The sequence below is a fragment of the Phocoena sinus genome, chromosome 19 (assembly GCF_008692025.1).
Source record: "Phocoena sinus isolate mPhoSin1 chromosome 19, mPhoSin1.pri, whole genome shotgun sequence".
Lineage (NCBI taxonomy): Eukaryota > Metazoa > Chordata > Mammalia > Artiodactyla > Phocoenidae > Phocoena > Phocoena sinus.
In genome coordinates, this window is record NC_045781.1 from 14,309,412 (window position 1) to 14,331,149 (window position 21,738).

Consider the following 21,738-nt stretch of genomic DNA (forward strand, 5'->3'; position numbering starts at 1 on the left):
CTTTCTCACATGTGTAGCAAACATGGGGTGTATGAGTCAGGACTCTGATTCCAAGTTAAGTTGTTCAAAGGGAATTTGTCTTAATATTTAAGAAAAATAATTTTCAGATTTTTATTAGATATAAGTATAAATTGACTATTAAAGAAATTATATTAGTAGTCATTGTTTTGCTCCACGCACATATAGACACAAGTAAATCCTTCACTTTTTCATAATTCATTTGTCCTGATCTGTTTTTATAGATGCTCTCCAGACAATGCCCAAGATTATAACTGGTTCTAACTCTTCAAAGTGGCAACGTCTCCATATTAAAGTTTACCTTCGTATATACACTCAGATAAAACAGGAATATACTGCCCCACACCCTCCTGTTCATTACTCTGAATAGTAATGATTTATACTCTAAAAACTTTAGGCTCCAACTGCTTTATTTAACCATTAGTTGAAAATGGCTCATTCTTTTTGTCTGCCAGCAATGTCTTGTCTAATATGTCTTGTTCCAAAGAAGTTATCTATAAACTTCTTAAACCAAGTTTACAACCCACCCACAAAAGACCTCATTTACAATTCCATCTTATTCTATCACATGATATGTTTAAACCCACGCTGAAAGTAGAAAATCAAATAATTCCTTTAAGATGAAGAGCCATTCATTAAACTGATGGATCCATTATTCTCTTAGCTGGCCAATCTTACTTTAAAGGTGTATAGTGAGTCACTGCCACAAATGATTTTAATTCCCTATGAGAAAGCCTGGTAATAAGTTTCACTAAGTGAATTTTTAAAAATTCTTCCTTATTGTGAAACAGACTAATGAATACTAAATTAGTTTTTATCAACAAATAAAATGTAACAATTCTCTCAGCTTTATGAAGGCTGTGTATTTAACTTTCATATACTTGTTATGAGGCTTATCCTCAGGATAAACAATTATGCCATATAAAAGATTAAGGCTTTCTCACATGTGTAGCAAACATGGGGTGTATGAGTCAGGACTCTGATTCCAAGAGGCAAAAACCCAAGTCAAATTAACATAAGCAGAAAAAAGAAAATTTATTGGATCACAAAAATGAAAAAGTAAAAGATGGTGTAGACTTCAGACATGATTGGATACAGAAGATCAAACAGCATCCTCAGATTTCTGTCTCTGACCTCAGTTTTCCTTTGTGTTAGATTTATCCTGGGAAGGCTTTCTTCATGTGGTGGCAAAAAGGCTACTGGTGAGTTTTTAACCTTACTAAATCCTTGAAACTTGCAATTCTGGGGTGGGGAAAAAAAAAATCTTTTCTTACTACCCATAACAATGACCCCCTAGGACTCTACTGGTCTAGACAGGGCCATTTGTAAATCCCTTATCCATCATGAGGTTGAAGAAAATAATTGGCCTGCCTATGACCAATCTACTGTTCTTTCTGATTAAACAATTTCATCAGAATGATATGCATTAAGGGTGAGATAAGTCTCAAATAGGGTACAGAACAGATTCAAAAGTAACAGATGTCTACTACTCAGGCTATTTCAAATAAGGGATGCTCATGAACTGAAGGCTTCTCCATAGGTACTACATTCATAGAATTACTAACTGAAGAATTCACTGATATTTATTTAATAAGGACTGAATGGTGACTAAATGTTTTCTTTCTTATACTTGTTATACATAATCAGAGAGCTTCTCTATTATGAATTTTCTGATGTCGTCGAAGAGCTGAAGCACAGCTAAAATTGTTCCCACATTCATTACAGTTATAGGGTTTTTCTCCAGCATGAATTCTCTGGTGTAGCCTAAGGGACAAGATCTGATGGAAAGCCTTCCCACATTCATTACATTCATAAGGTTTCTCTCCAGTATGAATTCTCTGATGTTGATTAAGGTATGAGCCACAACTGAAGGCCTTCCCACATTTGTTACACTCATAGGGTTTCTCTCCTGCATGACTTCTCTTATGATGAATTAGAACTAAAGCATCACTGAAGGCTTTCCCACATTTACTGCATTCAAAAGGTCTCTCTCCAGTATGAATTCTATGATGTCGATTAAGTTGTGAGTCAGTCCTAAAAAACTTCCCACATTTGATGCACTCATACGGCTTTTCACCAGTGTGAATTCTCTGATGTTGATTAAGGTGTGAGCGATAGCCAAAGGTCTTTCCACATTCATTACATTTAAAGGGTTTCTCTCCTGTGTGAATTCTTTGATGCAGAGTAAGGGCTATGCGTCTGCTGAAGGCTTTTCCACATTGATTACATTCATAGGGTTTCTCTCCAGTGTGAATTCTCTGATGTTGATTAAGGTGTGCACTCTGTCTGAAGGCTTTGTTACATTCCTTACATTCATATGGTTTCTCTCCTGTGTGAATTCTCTGATGTTCCACAAGGAAGGCATAACGGCTAAAGGCCTTCCCACATTCATTGCATGCAAAGGGTTTCTCTCCAGTGTGGATTCTCTGATGTTGAGCAAGGTGTGCACTCTGTCTGAAAGCTTTGTTACATTCCTTACATTCATATGGTTTCTCCCCAGTATGAGCTCTCTGATGCTCACTGAGAAAGAAGTCATGGCTAAAGGCTTTTCCACAGTCATTGCATGCATATGGTTTCTCTCTACTGTGAATTCTCTGAGGTTGAGTAAAGAACGAATAACAGCTAAAAGCAGCACCACATTCAACGTATCCGTGGGATAATTTTCCAAGATGAGTTGTGTGATGTTGAGTAAGTAATGAGTGGAAACTTAAGAGATCTGAAAAATCATTACTTTCGTAATGTTTCTCCCCAGGAGGAATTTCTGCATCTTTACTAAGGTATGTATTCTGGTTGAATTCTTCACATTCATTACCTATCAAAGATTCCTTCTCAGCATGTAGTCTTTTATGTTCAGTTAGAACTGAATTTGGGGGGAACATTTTATCATAAATATCAAATTTATGTACTTGTTCTACTGTGGGAACTCTCTGTTGTGTTAAAAGTACTGAGTTCAAGAGAACATTTATCTCAGAATTATTATATTCATTGTCTCTTTTCATGGCAGAGATTTCCTTAAGAGTTGTCACTTGCCTGAAATGACTCTCCTGATTTCCCTGATGCTGCTCAAATTCACCCTCATATTTCCAGGCTTCTCTGAAGCTGGAGGATTCAAGGCCATAACTTGTAAGTCTTTCCATTATCATCCCCTGGGATATTTCCTCTTCATCAATGTACCATTTTGGAGATAATGCCTTGATTTCATACAAAGAGTCCCATTCTGAAAAATATCAAGAAAGCAAATGTCTCCTTTTTACCCTTCCAAGGAGAAAGACAACTGTTATAGAAGAAATTAAAGAATTTACTTGGAGGAAAGAGGGGAGAAAGTCATGGTTATGACTTTTTTTTTATCAATTTACATTCCTGTCAGCAACATGAAATATGTCTTTGAACCCATTCACACTGGCTAACATCATTCTAAAAATATTTGCCCTTACAAGTAAAGAGTACCTCATTATTGTTTTAATTTGCAATTCTATGATTATAAAATTGAGCATTTTCATATATATTTATGTACCTTTTATATATTTTGTGGTTTCTTCTTTGGTGAATTCCTTATTCAGGTACTTTGCATATATTTTAATTACACTGGCATTTCTTTTAAGTGATTTATAGAAGTCATTATAAATTTAAGACATTAAGGCTTTTGAGCATTTTTCTCCCTCAAATCACATGTCATCTTCATTTATAATTTTATTGTCACATGTCATCTTGATTTATAATGCTTCTGATAAAATTTTTTAAAAATTTGTATGAACTCAAATCTTCCAATTTTTTCATTATAGAGCCTGGCCTTTATGTCATTTTAAGAAAGACTTTCCAAAACCCAATATTATACAAATATTATCTATAACTTCTAAGAAAATCTTTTTACACCACTAATTTGAAAAACTACTTTTATCTAATACTAAATTCTCATATATACATGGGTGTATTTTTGTACATTCTTCACTGTTCCACTGATCTATTTCACTGTTCTTATATCAGACCAATCTCATGGATAACAGGCAAAATTCTTAAATATTAAAAATTGAATCAAGCAGTATATTAAATAAATAATACACATGATGAAGTATGCAATTCAGAAATACAAAAATTGTTTATCAATAGGAAATCCTTTACTATATTATTATATTATTCTCTATACTTTCCTATATTTTTAACTTCATCAGTAAAAAAAGAAAAAGATACTTCCAGAAATAAAAACTTGACTCTCCATCCTGATAGAGAACATATCTACCAGGAAAAAGTGACCCAAAATGGTCAAGACTAAAACATGTCCTGATAAAATGACTTTAAAATGAAAGGTTAGGCCCGTGAGCCATGGCTGCTGAGCCTGTGCGTCCGGAGCCTGTGCTCTGCAACGGGAGAGGCCACAACAGTGAGAGGCCTGCGTACCGCCAAAAAAAAAAAAAAAAAAAAATTGTGAGAGCTAAATCTGTTTTTATACAGTGAGAAACATGATGTTCCAGATGTATAGAACACCTGGATAAAATAAGAAAGCTACACATTTATGCTGGTCGTTTCAGGGAGTGGGAAAGAATGGCAAGTGGTAAAATATTATCTTTTCCTTTAATCTTTTTAAATTCCACTTGTTACAAAGAATTTGAATTACAATTGTACTTTAAAAAAGTAACAATGGAAATTTAAAAGAAAAAATATATTGTGTGTTTAATTACATTTCATAGAATTATTATCCCTGAATCATAATTCTGTTAGTACACCAGTATAGAGATTATTGCTTAATATTTAGGTGAGAACCATTTCCTTTTGTTTTTGAGAATTCTGTAAAATCATTTCCAGTAATGGCACTCTTCCCCAAATCAAAGGTTTAACAAGGGAGATGCAAGCAGAATAATCATGAAAACACAAAGCAATACAACAGCAACAAAAAATTTCTAACTTCCAATAACAGCTCAATTTAGAAGAGGGTTTATGTCTTCAGAACAAAAGCATCCCTCCTTGACTTTCTAACCAGTCAAAATCTGTGTATTCTACAGAAAATCTGTGATGTTATTCCCATAAAACTACCCTTTACTGCTTCTGCCTCCATTAGATTTCCTAAGCACTAGTGTTTTAATGTACAGGTTTGAAACAAAACCCTAATGTGATTTATTTATAATGTGTGTGTTCTTTCTCTTATCCTAGTGTCTAAAGTCTTCTCCATGGCTGGACCCCGAATAATATACCTTTACGTGCTAAGTGATATCTAGAGAGTGGGAGAGGTTTAATAAATACCCTCTCCCTAAAGCGTACCCTAGCCCTAACCCATACCCTGACCCTAACCGGTACCCTAACCGTAACCCGTACCCTAACCATAAACCATACCCTAACCCGTACCCTAACCCTAACCCGCAGCCGTACCCTAACCTGTACCCATCTAGGAGATCAGAACAAAATATAAAGACACTTATACATAAAGGGAAAATATCAAGCTGGCATCAGACTTCTTTGTAACAACATTCAACACCAATACTATGCTATAAGCAACTTAAGAAAAGAATGGCCAATTATGAACAAGGTAGAGCTTAGGGGGACATTGTTTGCATGAACTCTTTTTGAGGAAACTGCTAGAGAACAGATTTCAGCCAATCCAGAGAAATTTCAGCAAAATGACTTAGTGGAAAACACTAAATATATATAACTACAGAATTAAGACAAAAGGAAAGGTTGGGATAAATGTGACACAAGAGCATGTAAATATAATATGCCTGGACAATGTAAAAAGCATACAAGTAACAAAATTTGGGAAAACAAGGTGGGGAGTATAATAAGGTTACTTATTGACACATCTGTAACAGGTGAAAAAATCAAAGGCTAGTTTTTAAAGCTGACCAATCAAGTAATAGAAGGAATAAATACTGTCTAAAGAAACAGAGCCCTATAACCGTGAAGGCACTAGAACAAAAGAAGAATCTTTCTAATTATTATAAAAACTATAGTATTACACGACCAAAAAAAAGCCTAGGAAAACAGACAAGCTAAAGTCTTTTTTAAAAACTGTAAAAATCAGAAAATATAACACAAAACAATGTACAGAATTAAGCCCAAACATATTAAAAACATGGTTGGACTTTCACCTATTAAACTGAAATGATATCCAGACTGGTTCACAAAGCAAAACTCAATTCTATACTGCATATAAAGCTCACGTTTAAAACAAGGTGATTTTACAAAGTTGAAAATAAACAGATGATAAAGGCCCTAAAGAAAGCATAAAAAGGCAAGAAACAGATTCTCCCCGAGGGCCTTCAGAAGGAAGGCAGGCTGCCAACATCTTGATTTTAGCCCTGTGAGACCCATTTTGAACTTCTGACCTGGCTCCAGAGCTGTATGATAATATTTTTGTGTTGTTTTCAGCCACTACATTTGTGGTAATTTGTTACAGCAGCCGTAAGAAACTAATATAAAAAGCAGACAGGTACAACATTTTTGGGGAGGAATTTGTCAATTCCTAAACTACATATGCACTTACTTAGCAATCCTACATCTACAAAACAACCCTGAAAATAAAGCCTCAACAACAGGAACATACATATTTACAAGGTTATTTATTGCAGCATTGTCTTAATTGTAAACTACTGCAAACATCCTAAATGTTCACACATTATAGAGTATTCAATAAATTACCATAACATCCACAGAATGGAGTATTCTGCAGCTGTCAGAAAAATGAGGAAGCTCTCCATGAACTCATATGGAGTGATTTCCTGTACAGCTGACCCCCGAACAATACAGGCGCTATGGGTATAACTTTACAGTCAGCCCTCCGAATCTGCAGTTCAGCATCAATGGATTCAACCTACCTCGGATCGTGTAGTAAGTATTTATTGAAAAAATTCGCATATAAGTGGACCCTCACAGTTCAAATCATGTCGTTATAGCTAAGTGAAAAGAGCAAATGCAACTACAGGTATATCTGCTCATTTGTGTAAAAGAAACATAAAAAGGACCAACCTGAAAATAAAGACTGGTGGTCTACAAGGGGTGGGTAAGAAAGGGGCAGGAAGAAGTAGGGAACAGAAACAAGACAGTAAGGATGAGGAGGGAGCAACACTTTTCTGAGGATACATTCTTGTAAAGGTCTGATTCTTAGGAGCATAGTAATGTTTCAGATACAAAAAAAAAAGTAAAATCAACCAGGATGTAGTAGGAATCAACAGAAACAAATGAACCTAGAAGAACTAACCTAAGTAACTCTGGAAAATAGTTTTTGACTGAATACTTAAGACTAAAAAAGTACATTTGTACCTAAACACAAATAATGTAATCTACTTAGTAAATTTATTTCTCACAGAGGAATAGGTTAGAAATTCTGAAACTACTTTGTGTGTACACTTAAATGGAGGAAATAATTAAATACATTGCTTCTCACTGTCAGAAGAAGAAATTACAAATAAGTAAAGGAGAAAGGCTATGATAAACGCTGTGGAGGGTAGGACTAAAATCAAGGTATCAATATAAATGAATAATTTAATGTATTAAAAAAAATAAAGACAGAAATAAATATAAAAGTGTGTCTGTCTAAAAGTGTGTGTTGGTATACATACATATATTTTCCAGCTCAGTCTGCTGTGAGGGCCTAGAAGAAATCACTTCCAGTAGCAATAAGTACACCTAGTACCCAGACCTTGGTTCTAAACATCATTTCCCAATAAAAGGAACCAGGGCTCCTTGGAGAAGTGGTTGATTCAAGGCTGGGGAAAGGAAAACAAGATGAACCTGGAACACCTGGAACCACGAAGTGGGGCATGTTAAAAGGTCATAGGAACCAACTTGAAGAAGATCTAAATGGTCAAAGCTGGAACACTTTGAGCAACAAAATAATGATACAGTAGTTTTAACTCATAGGAAAAAAAAAACCCATCATTCCATAAATATGAAGAAATATTCTAATATATAAACAAATGGGAGAGGTGAAACAGCTCTTCCAGACAGAACAATCCTAGTTAATATGTGTAAATAAAAGAAGGAAATAAAAATGTCAACATTAGGTCAATACCACAACAGTGGTAACTGTTGCAGACTAGATCCAACAGGGCCGTGGATGCTAAAATTAGTGGGCAAAAGTTTCAGAAGAAACTGAATAGTATCAAGTATCTTCCCCAAATATTTATTAATTATAAATAGAAACATAGTAACTTTACAATGGAGAAACCAGGCAGATACCACCTTCACCAAGTGATGAAAATTAACATCACTGATAATAAGATATATCAATATTATCAATCCTTTGGTATGATGCACTCACTGAGAAGGATACAACATTATTTCTGTGGCACTCTTTTCAAAAGTGCACCACCTCAATCTAATCATGAGAAAACGTTAGATAAACCCAAATAGAATGCAAGCAAATGTAATGAGCCATTTGTCTAGAGTGAAGCATATCTGAAGACTCTGGAGAGATTTCTCCAAGAAGGTAAAATCAATAGATAACCTAATGTGTCTGAGTGTCTTAAGAGATTTAAACAATTGATTGGGAGTTAAGAATTGAGTTAGGAATATGTACATAGAAAACTAAGGGAAAAAACAGACAAAACCCCAGATAATTATTAATGCTAAGAAAAAGAAAAAGTACAGAAAAAGTAACCTTGGTATATGCACAGTACAGCTACGACTAGCACTTAATAGCCATAATAATGTAAACACTGAACAGTGTTTCAATAAAAATTAAGATATTGGTATGGGACCTAATCAAACTTACAAGCTTTTGCACAGCCAAGGAAACCATTAAAAAGACCCAAAAGACAACCTATGGAATGGGAGAAAATGTTTGCAAACGATGCGACAAGGGCTTAATCTCCAAAATATACAAACAGCTCGTGCAATTCAACAACAGAAAAACAAACAACTCAATCGAAAAATGGGCAGAAGACCTTAATAGACATTTCTCCAAAGAAGACATACAGATGGCAAGCAGGCCCATGAAAAGATGCTCAACATCACTAATTATTAGAGAAATGCAAATCAAAACTACAATGAGGTACCACCTCACAACAGTCAGAATGGCCATGATTAAAAAGTCTACAAATAACAAATGCTGGAGAAGGTGTGGAGAAAAGGGAACCTTCCTACACTGCTGGTGGGAACGTAAGTTGGTGCAGCCACTATGGAAAACAGTATGGAGGTTCCTCAGAAAACTAAAAATAGAATTACCATATGATCCAGCAATCCCATTCCTGGGCATATACCTGGACAAAACTATAATTCAAAAAGATAAATGCACCCTTATATTCATAGAAGCACTATTCACAATAGCCAAGACATGGAAACAACCTAAATGTCCATCTACAGATGAAAGGATAAAGAAGATGTGGTACACACACACACACACACACACACACACACACACACACACAATGGAATACTATGCAGTCATAAAAAGAATGAAATAATGCTATTTGCAGCAACATGGATGCAACTAAGAGATTACCATAATAAGTCAAAAAGAGAAAGACAAATACCATATTATATCACTTATATATGGAATCTAAAAATATGGCACAAACGAACCTATCTACAAAACAGAAACAGACTCATAGACATAGAGAACAGACTTGTGGTTGCCAAGAGGGAGGGGGTGGGGGAGGGAAGAACTGGGAGTGTGGGATTAGCAGATGTAAACTATTACATATAGGATGGATAAACAACAAGGTCCTACTTACAGCACAGGGAACTATATTCAATATCCTGTGATAAACCATAATGGAAAAGAATATTAAAAAAAAGAATGTCCATATGTGTATAACTGAGTCACTTTACTGTACAGCAGAGATTGGCACAACGTGGTAAATCAACTACACTTCAATTAAAAAATAAATAAAACTTAAAAAATTATGGTATCAGTGAGATAGGAAGACAGAAATTGTGTGTGTGCGCGTGCATGCTCACACACATGTTGGATTCAGGATAAGAAAGTACTAAATTCTTATTTTCTTAGTGAAGATACTGGATGAGGACTAAACCTGAAAAAAACAATCAAGAAACAGCAACATAAACATATTTATTAGAGACGTGAAGGAGACACCAAAAGAAGCTGCAAAAGTAAAGAAAGTGGATCCCTCTAGGGAGAGGGAAACTGGGAAGCGGGCAAGAGCCCTCCTTTTTTAAAGGAATAAGCCTTATAAAACAACTTGTCTCTTCAACCAATGTGCATGCATAACTTTGATAATAACTTTGATAAAAATAAAAACTCTAAAAAGAAATCTAGAAATGTATATAACTCTATCCATAAAGGGGAAAGAAGAACTTAAAAGGAACAAGATTCAGGGTAGAGGTAGAAATATTATTGAGAATATAACTTGATATAAATAGAGAGGAAATGACCCCCTGAAGCCCGGGACAGCCTCCTCAAATGCAGGGCAGTCTTCTTATGACCACTTGTGCTGTCACCTTACAACAGCCCTCTCTGTTCCCCGTCACTCACCTGCATATTGACCATCTGACATCTCTCTCTCCACCATGCAAGGATCCTTCCCTTGCTCCAATAAGGAGATCATGTTGGGCTTAGAAATGGAAAGTCCTGTTTACAGGAGAAGAAAAATGAGAGCCAGCAAGACAGACAGATAGATAAACAAATCAACTTGCTATTGCTGTTCCAGACTCAGACTCAATCTCTTGGTCATTAGGCAAGAAAGCACATTAGAGGAAGGGCCAGAGAATGGAAAGATGTTTGAATGGAGAATGAGACAGACAAAGCTTCTTTCATAGCAGCAGTTCTCAAAGTACTAGAGCAGAAGAACCATCACCTAGGAACTTATTAGAAATGCAAATTCTCAGGCTGCCCCAACCAGACCTACCGAATCAGAAGCCACAGTGGTTCTCAAATTTTAATGGGTATCAGAACCACTTGGAGAGCTCATTAAAACCCAGACTATTAGGCCTATTCCCAGAATCTGTAGGTCTATAGTGGGACCCCATAATCTGCAATTAAAAAAATGTCCACGCCATACTAATGCTGCTATCCCAAACCATCTTTCTAGAGCAAAGGGAACTATACTCATTTATAACTCTATGGAACTACTTTGAATAATTTCCTGGGAACACGAAGTAGAAATCCAGCTAAGCATTTAAGATGCCCTAGATATTCCCAATGGAGGAAGCATAAACATCTCATAGGGAAGATTTGAATTATGGGGGATACATATCCTTACCAAGCCATACCAAGTTCCTGTAGTTCTCCAACATGACATCTCTGTACAAATCCTTCTGAGATGAGTCCAGCCATTCCCACTCCTCTTGGGAAAAATTTAGAGCCACATCCCTGAAGGTCACCAAACCCTGAAATTTTTAAAAAAATGCTGTTTGCCAAGTACTCCCATATGGTCCTAGCATCTTCCTCAGTCTCTCTCAGAAGAATTTAACTCAGTTGATCATCTCCTTGAAATGCTTTCTACTATTGACTCACGGGACCCACACTCTCCTGGTTTTCCTTCTACATCAGTCCTTCTTAGTCTCTTTTGCTGATTCCTCCTCTTCTTGTCAGCCTCTTATATTGAATGCCTTAAGCTCAGTCCTTGGACCTCTTTCCTATCTACATTCGCCACAACCCTACCCTCAAGATAATCTCATCCTGTCCCATGGCTTTAAATACACTAATGACTCTCAAATTCACATCTCCAGTCCTGAACTCTAGATATATAATCAATACTTTACTTGGATATCCAAAAGGTCTTTTGAATTTAATATATCTAGAACTCAATTCTTGATTCTTATCTCATCCCACCCTGTCTTCCCATCTCAGTAAATGGCATGACCATTTACACAATTGCCCAGGTCAAAAATCTTTGTAGTCATTCATGATTTCTTTCTTCCTCTCATACTCCACAACCAATCCCTGATCAAATCCCATATTTTATATCTCCAATATACACCCAGAACCTCACCAGCTCCAATGCCACCACCATGGTCCAGGCAGCTATCACCTCCCACCTGGATTATTGCAGCAGTCTCCTGACTGGCCTCCCTCCTTCCACTGTTACTTCTCTGCTATTTGTTTTCCTTTTAAAACATAAATCAAATCACATCACAAATACCCCAATGGTTCTCCTTCACCTTTAGAACAAAAATCAAAGTTCTGGTCATGACTTTTAAGGGCCTGCATAATTTGGTCCCCAGCTACTGCTCTAATCTCACAGTGCACATTTCTGTCTGAGGATACTGGCTTATTGCCATCCCTGGAACACATCAAACATGCTCCCAACACAGTAACTTTGTATTTGCTATTCCTTCTACTTTTTTAAAGCTCTTCCCAGATCTCCACAAAGCTTACTCCCTACTTTCACTCAGGTTTTTTTTGCTCAACTGTCACTTTCTCAGAAAAGCCATCCTTGACCTCCCTATTTGATAATCACACTCCATCCTTTATTTCACTTGCATTCATCTCCAACACAACAAATCGTGATTCATCTAAAGAGGAAAAGTTCTGTTCCACCATACATTTAAGCACAACACTGAGTAAAAATAGCAACTAAATGTTTTGTAGAAGGATTATATGAACAAATAGTGGAGAGAGAGAAGTGAAGAGTGCGCTCACTGGGCTACTTGTGACTCTCTCTGAGGTCCCAAAGTCCTGAAAAATGATGTGGAATTTCTGGAAACAAAGTGAAAACATCAACTTACCTGGGACATGGATTTACATAGTCCAACAGCCATTCTTCCTTCCTTCTTCAATTTTCTCTTTTGGAGAACAAAGTCCTGAGAAGGGAGAGTTAAACAAGAAAAAAAATGGCAGAGCAGCCCTATGTTGCTGATCTGAGACTCACAGAGTTTTTTGCCCCTTTATGGTCTCTAGTTTCTTTACATGGGCCAGCCCTACCCTGTTCCAAGATCTGAGAAAAAAGGCCAAAGCTGAACTTAACCCCTGAACTCCTGACTGATATTAAGGACACACAGCCTGAACTCAACAAAATCTAAAGTCCATCCTATCACCAATAAGACAATTTATGATCTAGCCCTGGCTGCCCCTTAGACCTCATTTCCCACTCTTCTCCCCCTTATTCACCCTACTCCAGGCATACAGATTTCCTTATAGTTCCTCAAACATTGTCTACACTCCTTTTTCAAGGCTGTGGCCTTGGCTTTTCCTTCTGCCTGGACACGGCCCATTCCCTCTCTTCATATCTGTGCTCAATTGTTAACAACATTGGAGGGACCTCCCTATTCTACCTAAAGGGAATCTCCTTCCCAGTTATTATTTTTCCTTATCTTGATTTATTTTTCTTCTTAGCATTTAACATCATTGGACATGTTATTTTTTTTTTCCTGTTAACTGTTGTCTTCCCAAACAACAGTATAAGATTTAAGACAGCCAGGATTTGTTGGGTTCACTGGTATATCTCTAGTGCTAGAATAATGTCAGAACCACTGTAAGTGCTAAAAACATATTTGATAAACAAATAAATAAATCTTACTGTGGCTCCTTTAATATAAATAGCAATGTTACACATGTTGTGTATGTCATTATCTTATTTAATCTTCACAAAACTGCAAAGGTAGGTATTATTATCCCCATTTTACCACCAAGTGAAATTGAGGTTCAAAAAGTTTAAACAGCTAACTCAAAGTCATGAGTCAAACTGCAGTGTGGCTCAAAAACTGGTCCTCTTTCAAGAGACCACAATGTTTGTATGGGAAATATTCAGCATAACCTGAGAAATCAATGCTATATGTTTTTCAGAGAAGCATATTCCGAGGTGGCAGGTGTTACCTCTATTACTCCACAGAAATTCAGCCTGAGGCAAACATTGACAAATTTCAATACCAAACCAACAAGAAACTGCACAGCCTGAAACAAGTTCCTTGTCTTCTCAGCGCCAACATTTCTTCACTCTGAAAACAAAGATAGTTGTGTTTGACTTAGAATTTAAGATATACAACCCCCTAATTCTGGGCTACTCTGCACTAATCAACTCAATCTGTAAGAAAATTATTTCCTTAATGTAATACAGCTTGAATTTGTTTATAAAAGCCTTTGCAACCCAAGAGGAGAATCAGTGAAGTCTTCTCAGCACCCGGGAGCTCTAAGTAGCACCTGCATTAAAAAAATAGCTTTTAAATTGCTGTTTCAAATCGCTGTGTATCATTTGAATAATACTTTTCAAGTTTGAGATGAACCATCAGTCACTGAAAGGTGCTGTGAAAGACTTGTGCTTTATATAGACCCCCAGACACACACTGACTCTCCATTCCTTTCCTCATTGGCTATGTGACCTTGGGCAAATCAACCCAACTGTCAGAACCTTTCCTCACTGTCAAGATTGCTTGAGCCAACTCCTGGCATAGAGAAGTGCCACCCTTATTGCCACTTAGATTTTACACACACAGTTGAAAAGGAAATGAGAGCATTTTTCTTTATTACATGAAGTCAGAACCAAACACTTAGTTCACTTGGTATGTGAGAAAAAGAGCCAGGGATCAGCCTCTCTCAGCACCAGACATGGAAGAGTTTTGACAAGGACAAACCTAAAATCTCAAACTCCATGGCCTAAGGAGAGGAAGACTGGCCTTTCAGGTTGGGCTTTCCTCCCCCAAATGCAGCCAATATGAGGATGGTTTCACCACAGTGTCTTTAGATTGGGTTCTGTTACTCACAAGGGGACCAAACAGAGATACCCAGGTTAAGTTCTATGTCCAGAAGGGTCCTAGTCCAAGACCACAGACAATACTCTCCAACACCCTCAGAACTCAGGGCCCCCATTTTTCACCCTCACAGCGTGGGAAAGATCAAGAGAGTTTAGCAATTAAAAGCAAGGCCTCTGGAGCCAAATTGCCTGGGCTTAAGTCCTGATTCTGTCATTTAGTAACTGTGTGAATGGGTGAGTAATTTTAATCTTTCTGTGTCTCACAATCACACACTAGGTCTGACATACACATACAAATTCTCACCCAATCACACACATATATATGGTCACATAATTGCGACTGTAATGTCGCATACATAAACAGTGGTATTAACACAAAGATAGAGATGACGATACACAGTTACTCCAACAGAGAGACAGTCACACACAATCTCATGCATAGGGACATACCACACAAAGTCACACATCCTGCCACAATTACACAAAATTATACCTGCAGATATAGATGGTCATGGGCACGTAATGACACCTTCTGTCACACACATTCAAACGCAGTTATATCCACAGGGACAAGGGGTCAAACACAGTCACACACACAAAGTCACACCCGCAATCTCTCACAAACCCATACACAATAACACAGTTACACCTGCGGAGACAGTCACGCACAAACACACATAGACTCGGAGTTTTATACCGGAGACAGACGGTCACAGTCGCGCACAATTACATACACGGTGACACAGAAGATCACACCCTGTCACACCCGCAGCCTGTCACACAGTCTCCTCGGCGGCGCCCTCCTGGTTCCCACCCCGTTCCCTGCCGGTCCACCCCAAGCCCGGCCCTGCCCTCTAGCTCTCGCGCTTAGCCAGGCCCTACTCACCTCCCAGCGCCGCTGGCTCTGGAAACACGCCCAGCGACCCGAGACCGGCGACGTCGCCTCCCAGAATCCCCTGCGGGGCGGAGCGGGGCGGGGACTGAGGCGCGCGGGACACCGAGCTCCGCTGGGTAAACTCCAGCTGCAGGAACCTGCACTAACGACTCAGCTTTTCCTTCCGACCACGCGGACCACGAGCCCCAGAACGCTTTGCGCCTCGGCCTCTTTGCGGAAAGAACAACATTTCCCAGAGGGCCCCGAGACACGCCTCGACATCGCGCCTGCGCTACAGGTGACCGAGGCCGCAGGTGCGGGTACCCGGAACGCTGTGTGCGATCTTGGGCACTCAGATGACTCTGGGCTACTGTGTGTGAGGGAGTGGTGAAGCTGTGCACGCCCGTGACTGTTATTGAATGCTCAGGTGGGGCGGTTTGTGTGTGTGACTGTCGCTGCACACTTTTGTGCTTGCTCACTACGGGGCGACGGGTTCTGTCGGTGTAGTGAGCTTCTGTATTTTCAGTCACGCCCGTGAGTGTGGGTCGTTGTGTGACAGATTGTGGGTCTGTCCCGCCAAGAATGGGAGAGTGATTGTGGGTGTGTGAAGAACTGTGGCTGACTTTGGGCATGACGTTTCTGTAACTGTGTTCTTATCCCAGAGATCGCAGGAGTTTACCCATAATGGGCGGTATTTCTGGGCTTGTCTTTAGGGTTGAGTACGTGGGAGAAGAGTGTTTGTGTGTCTGTGTGTGTGCCTGTCTCCAGGTCTAACTGTTCTCCCACCCCCACCCAACCCCTCACCTCCGGCCATGGGTGGGGTCAGTGTTATCCTCATTTTTACTATCCCTTCTCTGATTGCCCCATATGTGATGCCAGGCACAGAGGGTAATTATATTCCAGTTGTAGGAAGATGCTCATTTGCACCAAAGCCATTTATAATGTTGTAGCCAACAGCTCTGGGGTTTATTGCTGTTTCTCCTTTTCACTTTAAAACTTTAATTAGGGCCCAGCTTTAAGAAAAACTGTCCACAGTCAGGAGGAAAGAATGTGAACCCCTGAGTGATGTTAAAGAAAACCAGAGCTGAACAGTAGTTGAGGGGTTTTTGTTTTGTTTTGTTTTTTTTAATCCAGGAAATATTGCAATAGGGGGAAAGAGACTTCAGTATAGAACTGGGCTCAATTCCAAATATAGCAAGAACAAGTGGGGATTTATAGGCAAGGAGCAAGTTGGGGTTGGGGGGTGGTCAGTTCATGGAAAATTACAAAGAGGAGACGTAAAGGGTAGGGAGGAATTCTCACTATACTGACCAACAGGATTCTTGCTGAGGGCTGGCCAGAGTGATCAGATACCACCTGGGTAGATGAGAAATTTAATTAGATATTGAGACTGATCAGATATCAAGAACTCATGCTAAACTGACATGACAGAATTCTTGCTAAAAGTGGGTGTTGCAAAGACAAACATTGAAGCCCAAAGGTTGAAGCCTAGTTAAGAAGAGGGTTCAGAGGAGTCTGACTAAAAGTTTGGTCAAGGAGAGAGTCTTTGTCAGTGAAGGTTCCAAACAAACCAACATTCTTCCCCAGACCTTGGAAGATCTGGAAGGTGCACCCAAGTCAAGATCTCGGTAAGTGGGGGTGTGTGGAAGCAAAGGGAAGTTCTTGAAATAAGAACACATCCTTGGAGATTCCTTCCAATCCCCTCCCGAGAAAGAGCCCTCAAATAGCTAAAGCCCCAGAGTCTTGGACAAGGGGAGTCTGGCTACTAGGACTAAAGTGATTTGCACTTTACTCTGTGAAACTGTTGTTACATTGCATTGTTACATTCAGAAGAAAGCAAGCAATTATTTTTTAAGGCTCCACAAACATTTAATAGTTGGGTTGCTTTAATGGGAAATTTACCAGTTAGGAATTCTTTGGAAGATGGGACTTTCCTGGTGGTCCAGTGGTAAAGAATCCGCCTTCCAATTCAGGGGACGCAGATTTGATCCCTGGTCAGGGAACTAAGACCCCACATGCTGTGGGGCAACTAAGCCTGCCCGCCACAACTGCTGAGCTGGGGTGCCTCAACGAGAGAGCCCACGTGCCTCAAACTACAGAGTCCACATGCTCTGGAGCCCGAGCGCCACAACTACAGAGCCCACGTGCCCTGGAACCCATGTGCCACAACTAGAGAGAGAAAGTCTGCATGCCACAACTAGAGAGAAGCCCTCACGTCACAAGAGCCCACGCTGCAATGAAAAATCGTGCATGCCTCAACGAAGATCCTACATGCCACAACTAAGACCCGACACAGCCAAAAAAAAAAAAAAAGAATTCTTTGGATAATAATTGTGGTTTGGTGCTTGACAAATACATCACACAGCTCTTCCCTGGACTTAACTATCACGCAGGTTAGAGATCTTCTTGGATGTTTCATTCTAAAGTGCTAGAAATTTAAGATACTTCCTGACTGGTAAGGTGTACCTTCAGAGAAACTGTATGTATGACTATCTCTTCATATGTCAGTAATTGATCGTAAGAAGACTTTTTGTCCTTTATTTTTCTTGTCTCATACCACCAAGTCCAACACTGGTTTGAGCCCAGTCATCTCCAGTAGAGTACGGCTGTGGTCCTCAAAGTATGTCAACTAAGTGTACTGCTCAAAGAAATTGTTGTAGGACTCTGTTTATCAGGGTCTAATCAAGAAAGCAGAACTATGCTGGGAATTTCAAACAGAAGATTTAATTACAGGAAATTGATTACACAATTTTGAAGGAAGGCCTCAAAGAGCAAAAAGGGGAGAGATTTGTAACTTCAGGAAGCAGCTAAACCCTAGAGCTTGGGGAACAAAGGGGAAGAGATGGATTTACTAGAACCTAAAAGCTCTGAAGAGGGGTGTCAGGCTGGCTGTTAACTAGGTTTGGTACTGGTGCTGGGAAAGCAGAAAGATTCTACAGGCAAGCTAGAGAGATTCTGCTAGAGATATACTAGATATATCTAGATGCTGCTAGAGAGATACTAAAAAAACTGGAAAATAGGAAGCGGGTTCCTTCTCCCTTTCTGTCTCCCAAAATCCCTTTAATGCCTCCATTGGCAAACTATAACAGGAAGCTAACTAGCAAGGGAGAATAGGAAATGTCTTTGTCAGAGTTCCAGCCCTCGCATCACAGAATAAGAGAAAGACATGCTTGGAGCTGAAACAACAACAGGGAAGTAATCAGCACATGAGCGTTTTAAAATTTGCTGGAAAATAAATTAATATAACTTTCCAAGTTATTTTTCTTCCCAGGAACTTTTCTTAACAATGTTTCTACTTCCTTATAAAGGAATCCTAGTAGGTAACAAAATCTGGCTCATATTTAGTAATAGTGTCTTAATAACAAAGCGATACAAATTCTGAAATAGTTTACATCTAGTTTAATATGTAGTTATTTCGATGCACTGATGTTTTTACCTATTTTGTTGTAATTTTTATAATGAATATATATTTCCCCAACTTTACTTATTATCAAATATAAATATTTCATGGTGAACCACTAATTGCCCTCATGATGTCATAGTCCTCAGTATCCTAACAAGTGTGAGAATCATGGTATGTGATTTGTTTTGTAGACTATTATGTATATTAGTTATTGATGTATAATTGACTTTTACATTTGTTTCAGGTACACAATGGAAAGATTTGATATTTGTAAGTATTGCAAAGTGATCACTTCAGTAAGTCTAGTTAACATCCATCACCATACATAGTTACAAAAAATTTTTTTTTCTTATGGTAAGAACTTTTAAGATCTACTCTCTTAGCAATTTTCAAATATGCAATACGGTATTATTAACTATAGTTACCATGCTGTACATTACATCCCCATGATTTATTTTATAACGGATCCCCTTCACCCATTTTGCCCAAACCCCACACCCTGCCCCTGGCAACCACCAAACTGTACTCTGTATTTATAAGCTCTGTTTTTTCACTTGTTTCTTATTTGAAGGCAGTAGTTCTTCTTTGAATTGAGAATGAAGTAAAATTGAGAATGAAGAAACCAAGAACGACTTCTTGTCTTAGTTATTTTAATTGACCATCCGTATTCTTTGCCCTAGAATGTTTTTATAGAACCCTGTGGAGTGAAGAATAAAGCACGATTTTACCAGGGCTTATTAGACACGGCTTACTGAGATGTTTGGAAAGCATTCATACCCTAACATTAACGCTAGTGAAGAACCTCCCACACCAAAATTTGTGATTGTCAAATCCAGGTACATATAAAACCCACTACTAATTTCTAGGGAAGAGAATTTAAATTTAATGGGTAACTTTTAAGAGCCAAGAACTGTGTAATTTCCTTTGTATCAGAAGTGTGACAACTTATGAAAGTTCAGATAGCTGGTGTGGTACAGGGGTCAACCTTATTTACTTCTCAATAGCATACATGTCTGTGATGGTATACCTTGACACATCATTTACTAAGCTTGATCTTCCTTTATCAGAGCAGTGGTCTTTCATATGTTTTGCTACATTCCCCTTGAAACAATTTTTAAAAATAATGTACTCCCTTTTACATTTTTAAGGTGACACCTACAATGTTTTCATAAGTTTAAATAATGCAAAGATATAATTTCTAGCATGTTTTCAATAGGCTAGATATCTTCATCATTCATTAAACACACACGAGCAAGCTCTTTTTTTTTTTTTTTGCGGTACGCGGGCCTCTCACTGTTGTGGCCTCTCCTGTTGTGGAGCACAGGCTCCGGATGCGCAGGCTCAGCGGCCACGGCTCACGGGCCCAGCCGCTCCGCGGCACGTGGGATCCTCCCGGACCAGGGCACAAACCCGCGCCCCCTGCATCGGCAGGCGGACTCTCAACCACTGCGCCACCAGGGAAGCCCTCTTTTTTAACATTTAGAAATTTTGCATGGTACCTTTTACTTGAAATCATTTCCACTCCACTTTCATCACTCAATTTTGTCTTAATGTAACAACTGCTTATCCTCAAAAATCTTTTATTAAGTCTTGTTTTACTTCTCTGCAACAAAAATGAAATTTTAATTCTTATCCTGTGACTAAAATGCTCTGTGTCAAAGTTTTCTTAAAGATTTAGTTATTATAATTATTAGTACCCAGTTGATTAAAATAACAAATGCCTCTAACATTTTAATAATTATTAACACACAAAGAGTCACACCGGGACTTCCGTAGTGGTCCACTGGTTAAGACCCCACGCTCCCAAAGCAGGGAGCCCAGGTTCGATCCCTGGTCAGGGAACTAGATTCCACACGCAGCTAAGAGCCCACATGCCACAACTAAAAAAAAAAAAAAAAATCCTGCGTGTCACAACTAAAAAGATCCCACATGGGACTTCCCTGGTGGTGCAGTGGTTAAGAATCCACCTGCCAATGCAGGGGACATGGGTTTGATCCCTGGTCTGGGAAGATCCCACATGCCGCGGAGCAGCTAAGCCCGTGCGCCACAACTACTGAGCCTGCATGCCATAACTACTTAAGTCCGTGCGCCTAGAGCCCTTGCTCCACAACAAGAGAAGCCACTGCAATGAGAGGCCCGTGCACCACAATGGAGAGTAGCCCCCACTCGTCGCAACTAGAGAAAGCCCACACGCAGCAACGGAGACCCAATGCAGCCAAAAATAAAAAAAATAATTAATTAAAAAAAAAGATCCCACATGGCAACAAAAATCTCGCACTCAGCAGCAAAAATCCTGCATGCTGCAACTAAGACCCGGCACAGCCAAATAAATAAATATCTTTCAAAAAAACAAAGAGCCACAATTTGGCCCTCCTTTGGCCAAGACCTTTCCTTCCTGATGAGAAGTCCATATGCAAAGAGACATGCATGTCCAGAGCTCACAAACCCCTTCAGACCATGCTTTGGGTATCTGAGAATTCCTCACTCAAGTAGCATCAAGCTTGCTTCCAGAGCCTGTACACCTCTTCTGTGTCCAAAGCTCCATCCCTTGATCTCTCCTACGAAAGGTGAAAGTGTTGCCTATGTGTACATGGTGGCCAAGTGGAAGCTATTTGGTAAGATTAGACAGAGCTTAGATATGCAAGCTGGAGTGTCCAAACCTAAGGCTCCTTATGGCATAGGACAGGGATGGGGGTGGGAAGAGAAGGGCCTGGCTGGGGACTTCCACTTGTCCTGTTGACTCAGGTCTCTAATTATCAGTGGGCAGTTTTGCTTCTATATGATTTATTTTGGAGACCACTGGTCTTAAGATATGAATGTAGTTTGAATTAGGGTAGTAAATGGTAAAGTCAATGAAAAATGGT

General features: G+C 39.1%; 1 protein-coding gene across 5 annotated transcripts in view; it reads right to left on the reverse strand.

The window, feature by feature from the left end:
- ZNF527 (zinc finger protein 527) overlaps window positions 1–17,763 on the reverse strand; it is a 47,745-nt gene extending 29,982 nt beyond the window's left edge. Inside the window, exons 1-6 of one of the 5 annotated variants that reach the window (XM_032614532.1) lie at window positions 15,484–17,763; window positions 13,724–13,845; window positions 12,637–12,711; window positions 11,179–11,295; window positions 10,442–10,537; window positions 866–3,235 (exon numbers count right to left, since the gene is read on the reverse strand). In XM_032614532.1, the coding sequence (XP_032470423.1) occupies window positions 1,662–3,235; window positions 10,442–10,537; window positions 11,179–11,242 (1,734 nt within the window). In that variant the 5' untranslated portion in view covers window positions 11,243–11,295; window positions 12,637–12,711; window positions 13,724–13,845; window positions 15,484–17,763 and the 3' untranslated portion in view covers window positions 866–1,661. Of the gene's footprint in view, window positions 1–865; window positions 3,236–10,441; window positions 10,538–11,168; window positions 11,296–12,636; window positions 12,712–13,723; window positions 13,846–14,520 lie in introns of those variants that run through there. The other 4 variants (XM_032614530.1, XM_032614529.1, XM_032614531.1 and 1 more) reach the window with 4 other exon arrangements.
- Between the last annotated feature and the right edge of the window lie 3,975 nt (window positions 17,764–21,738).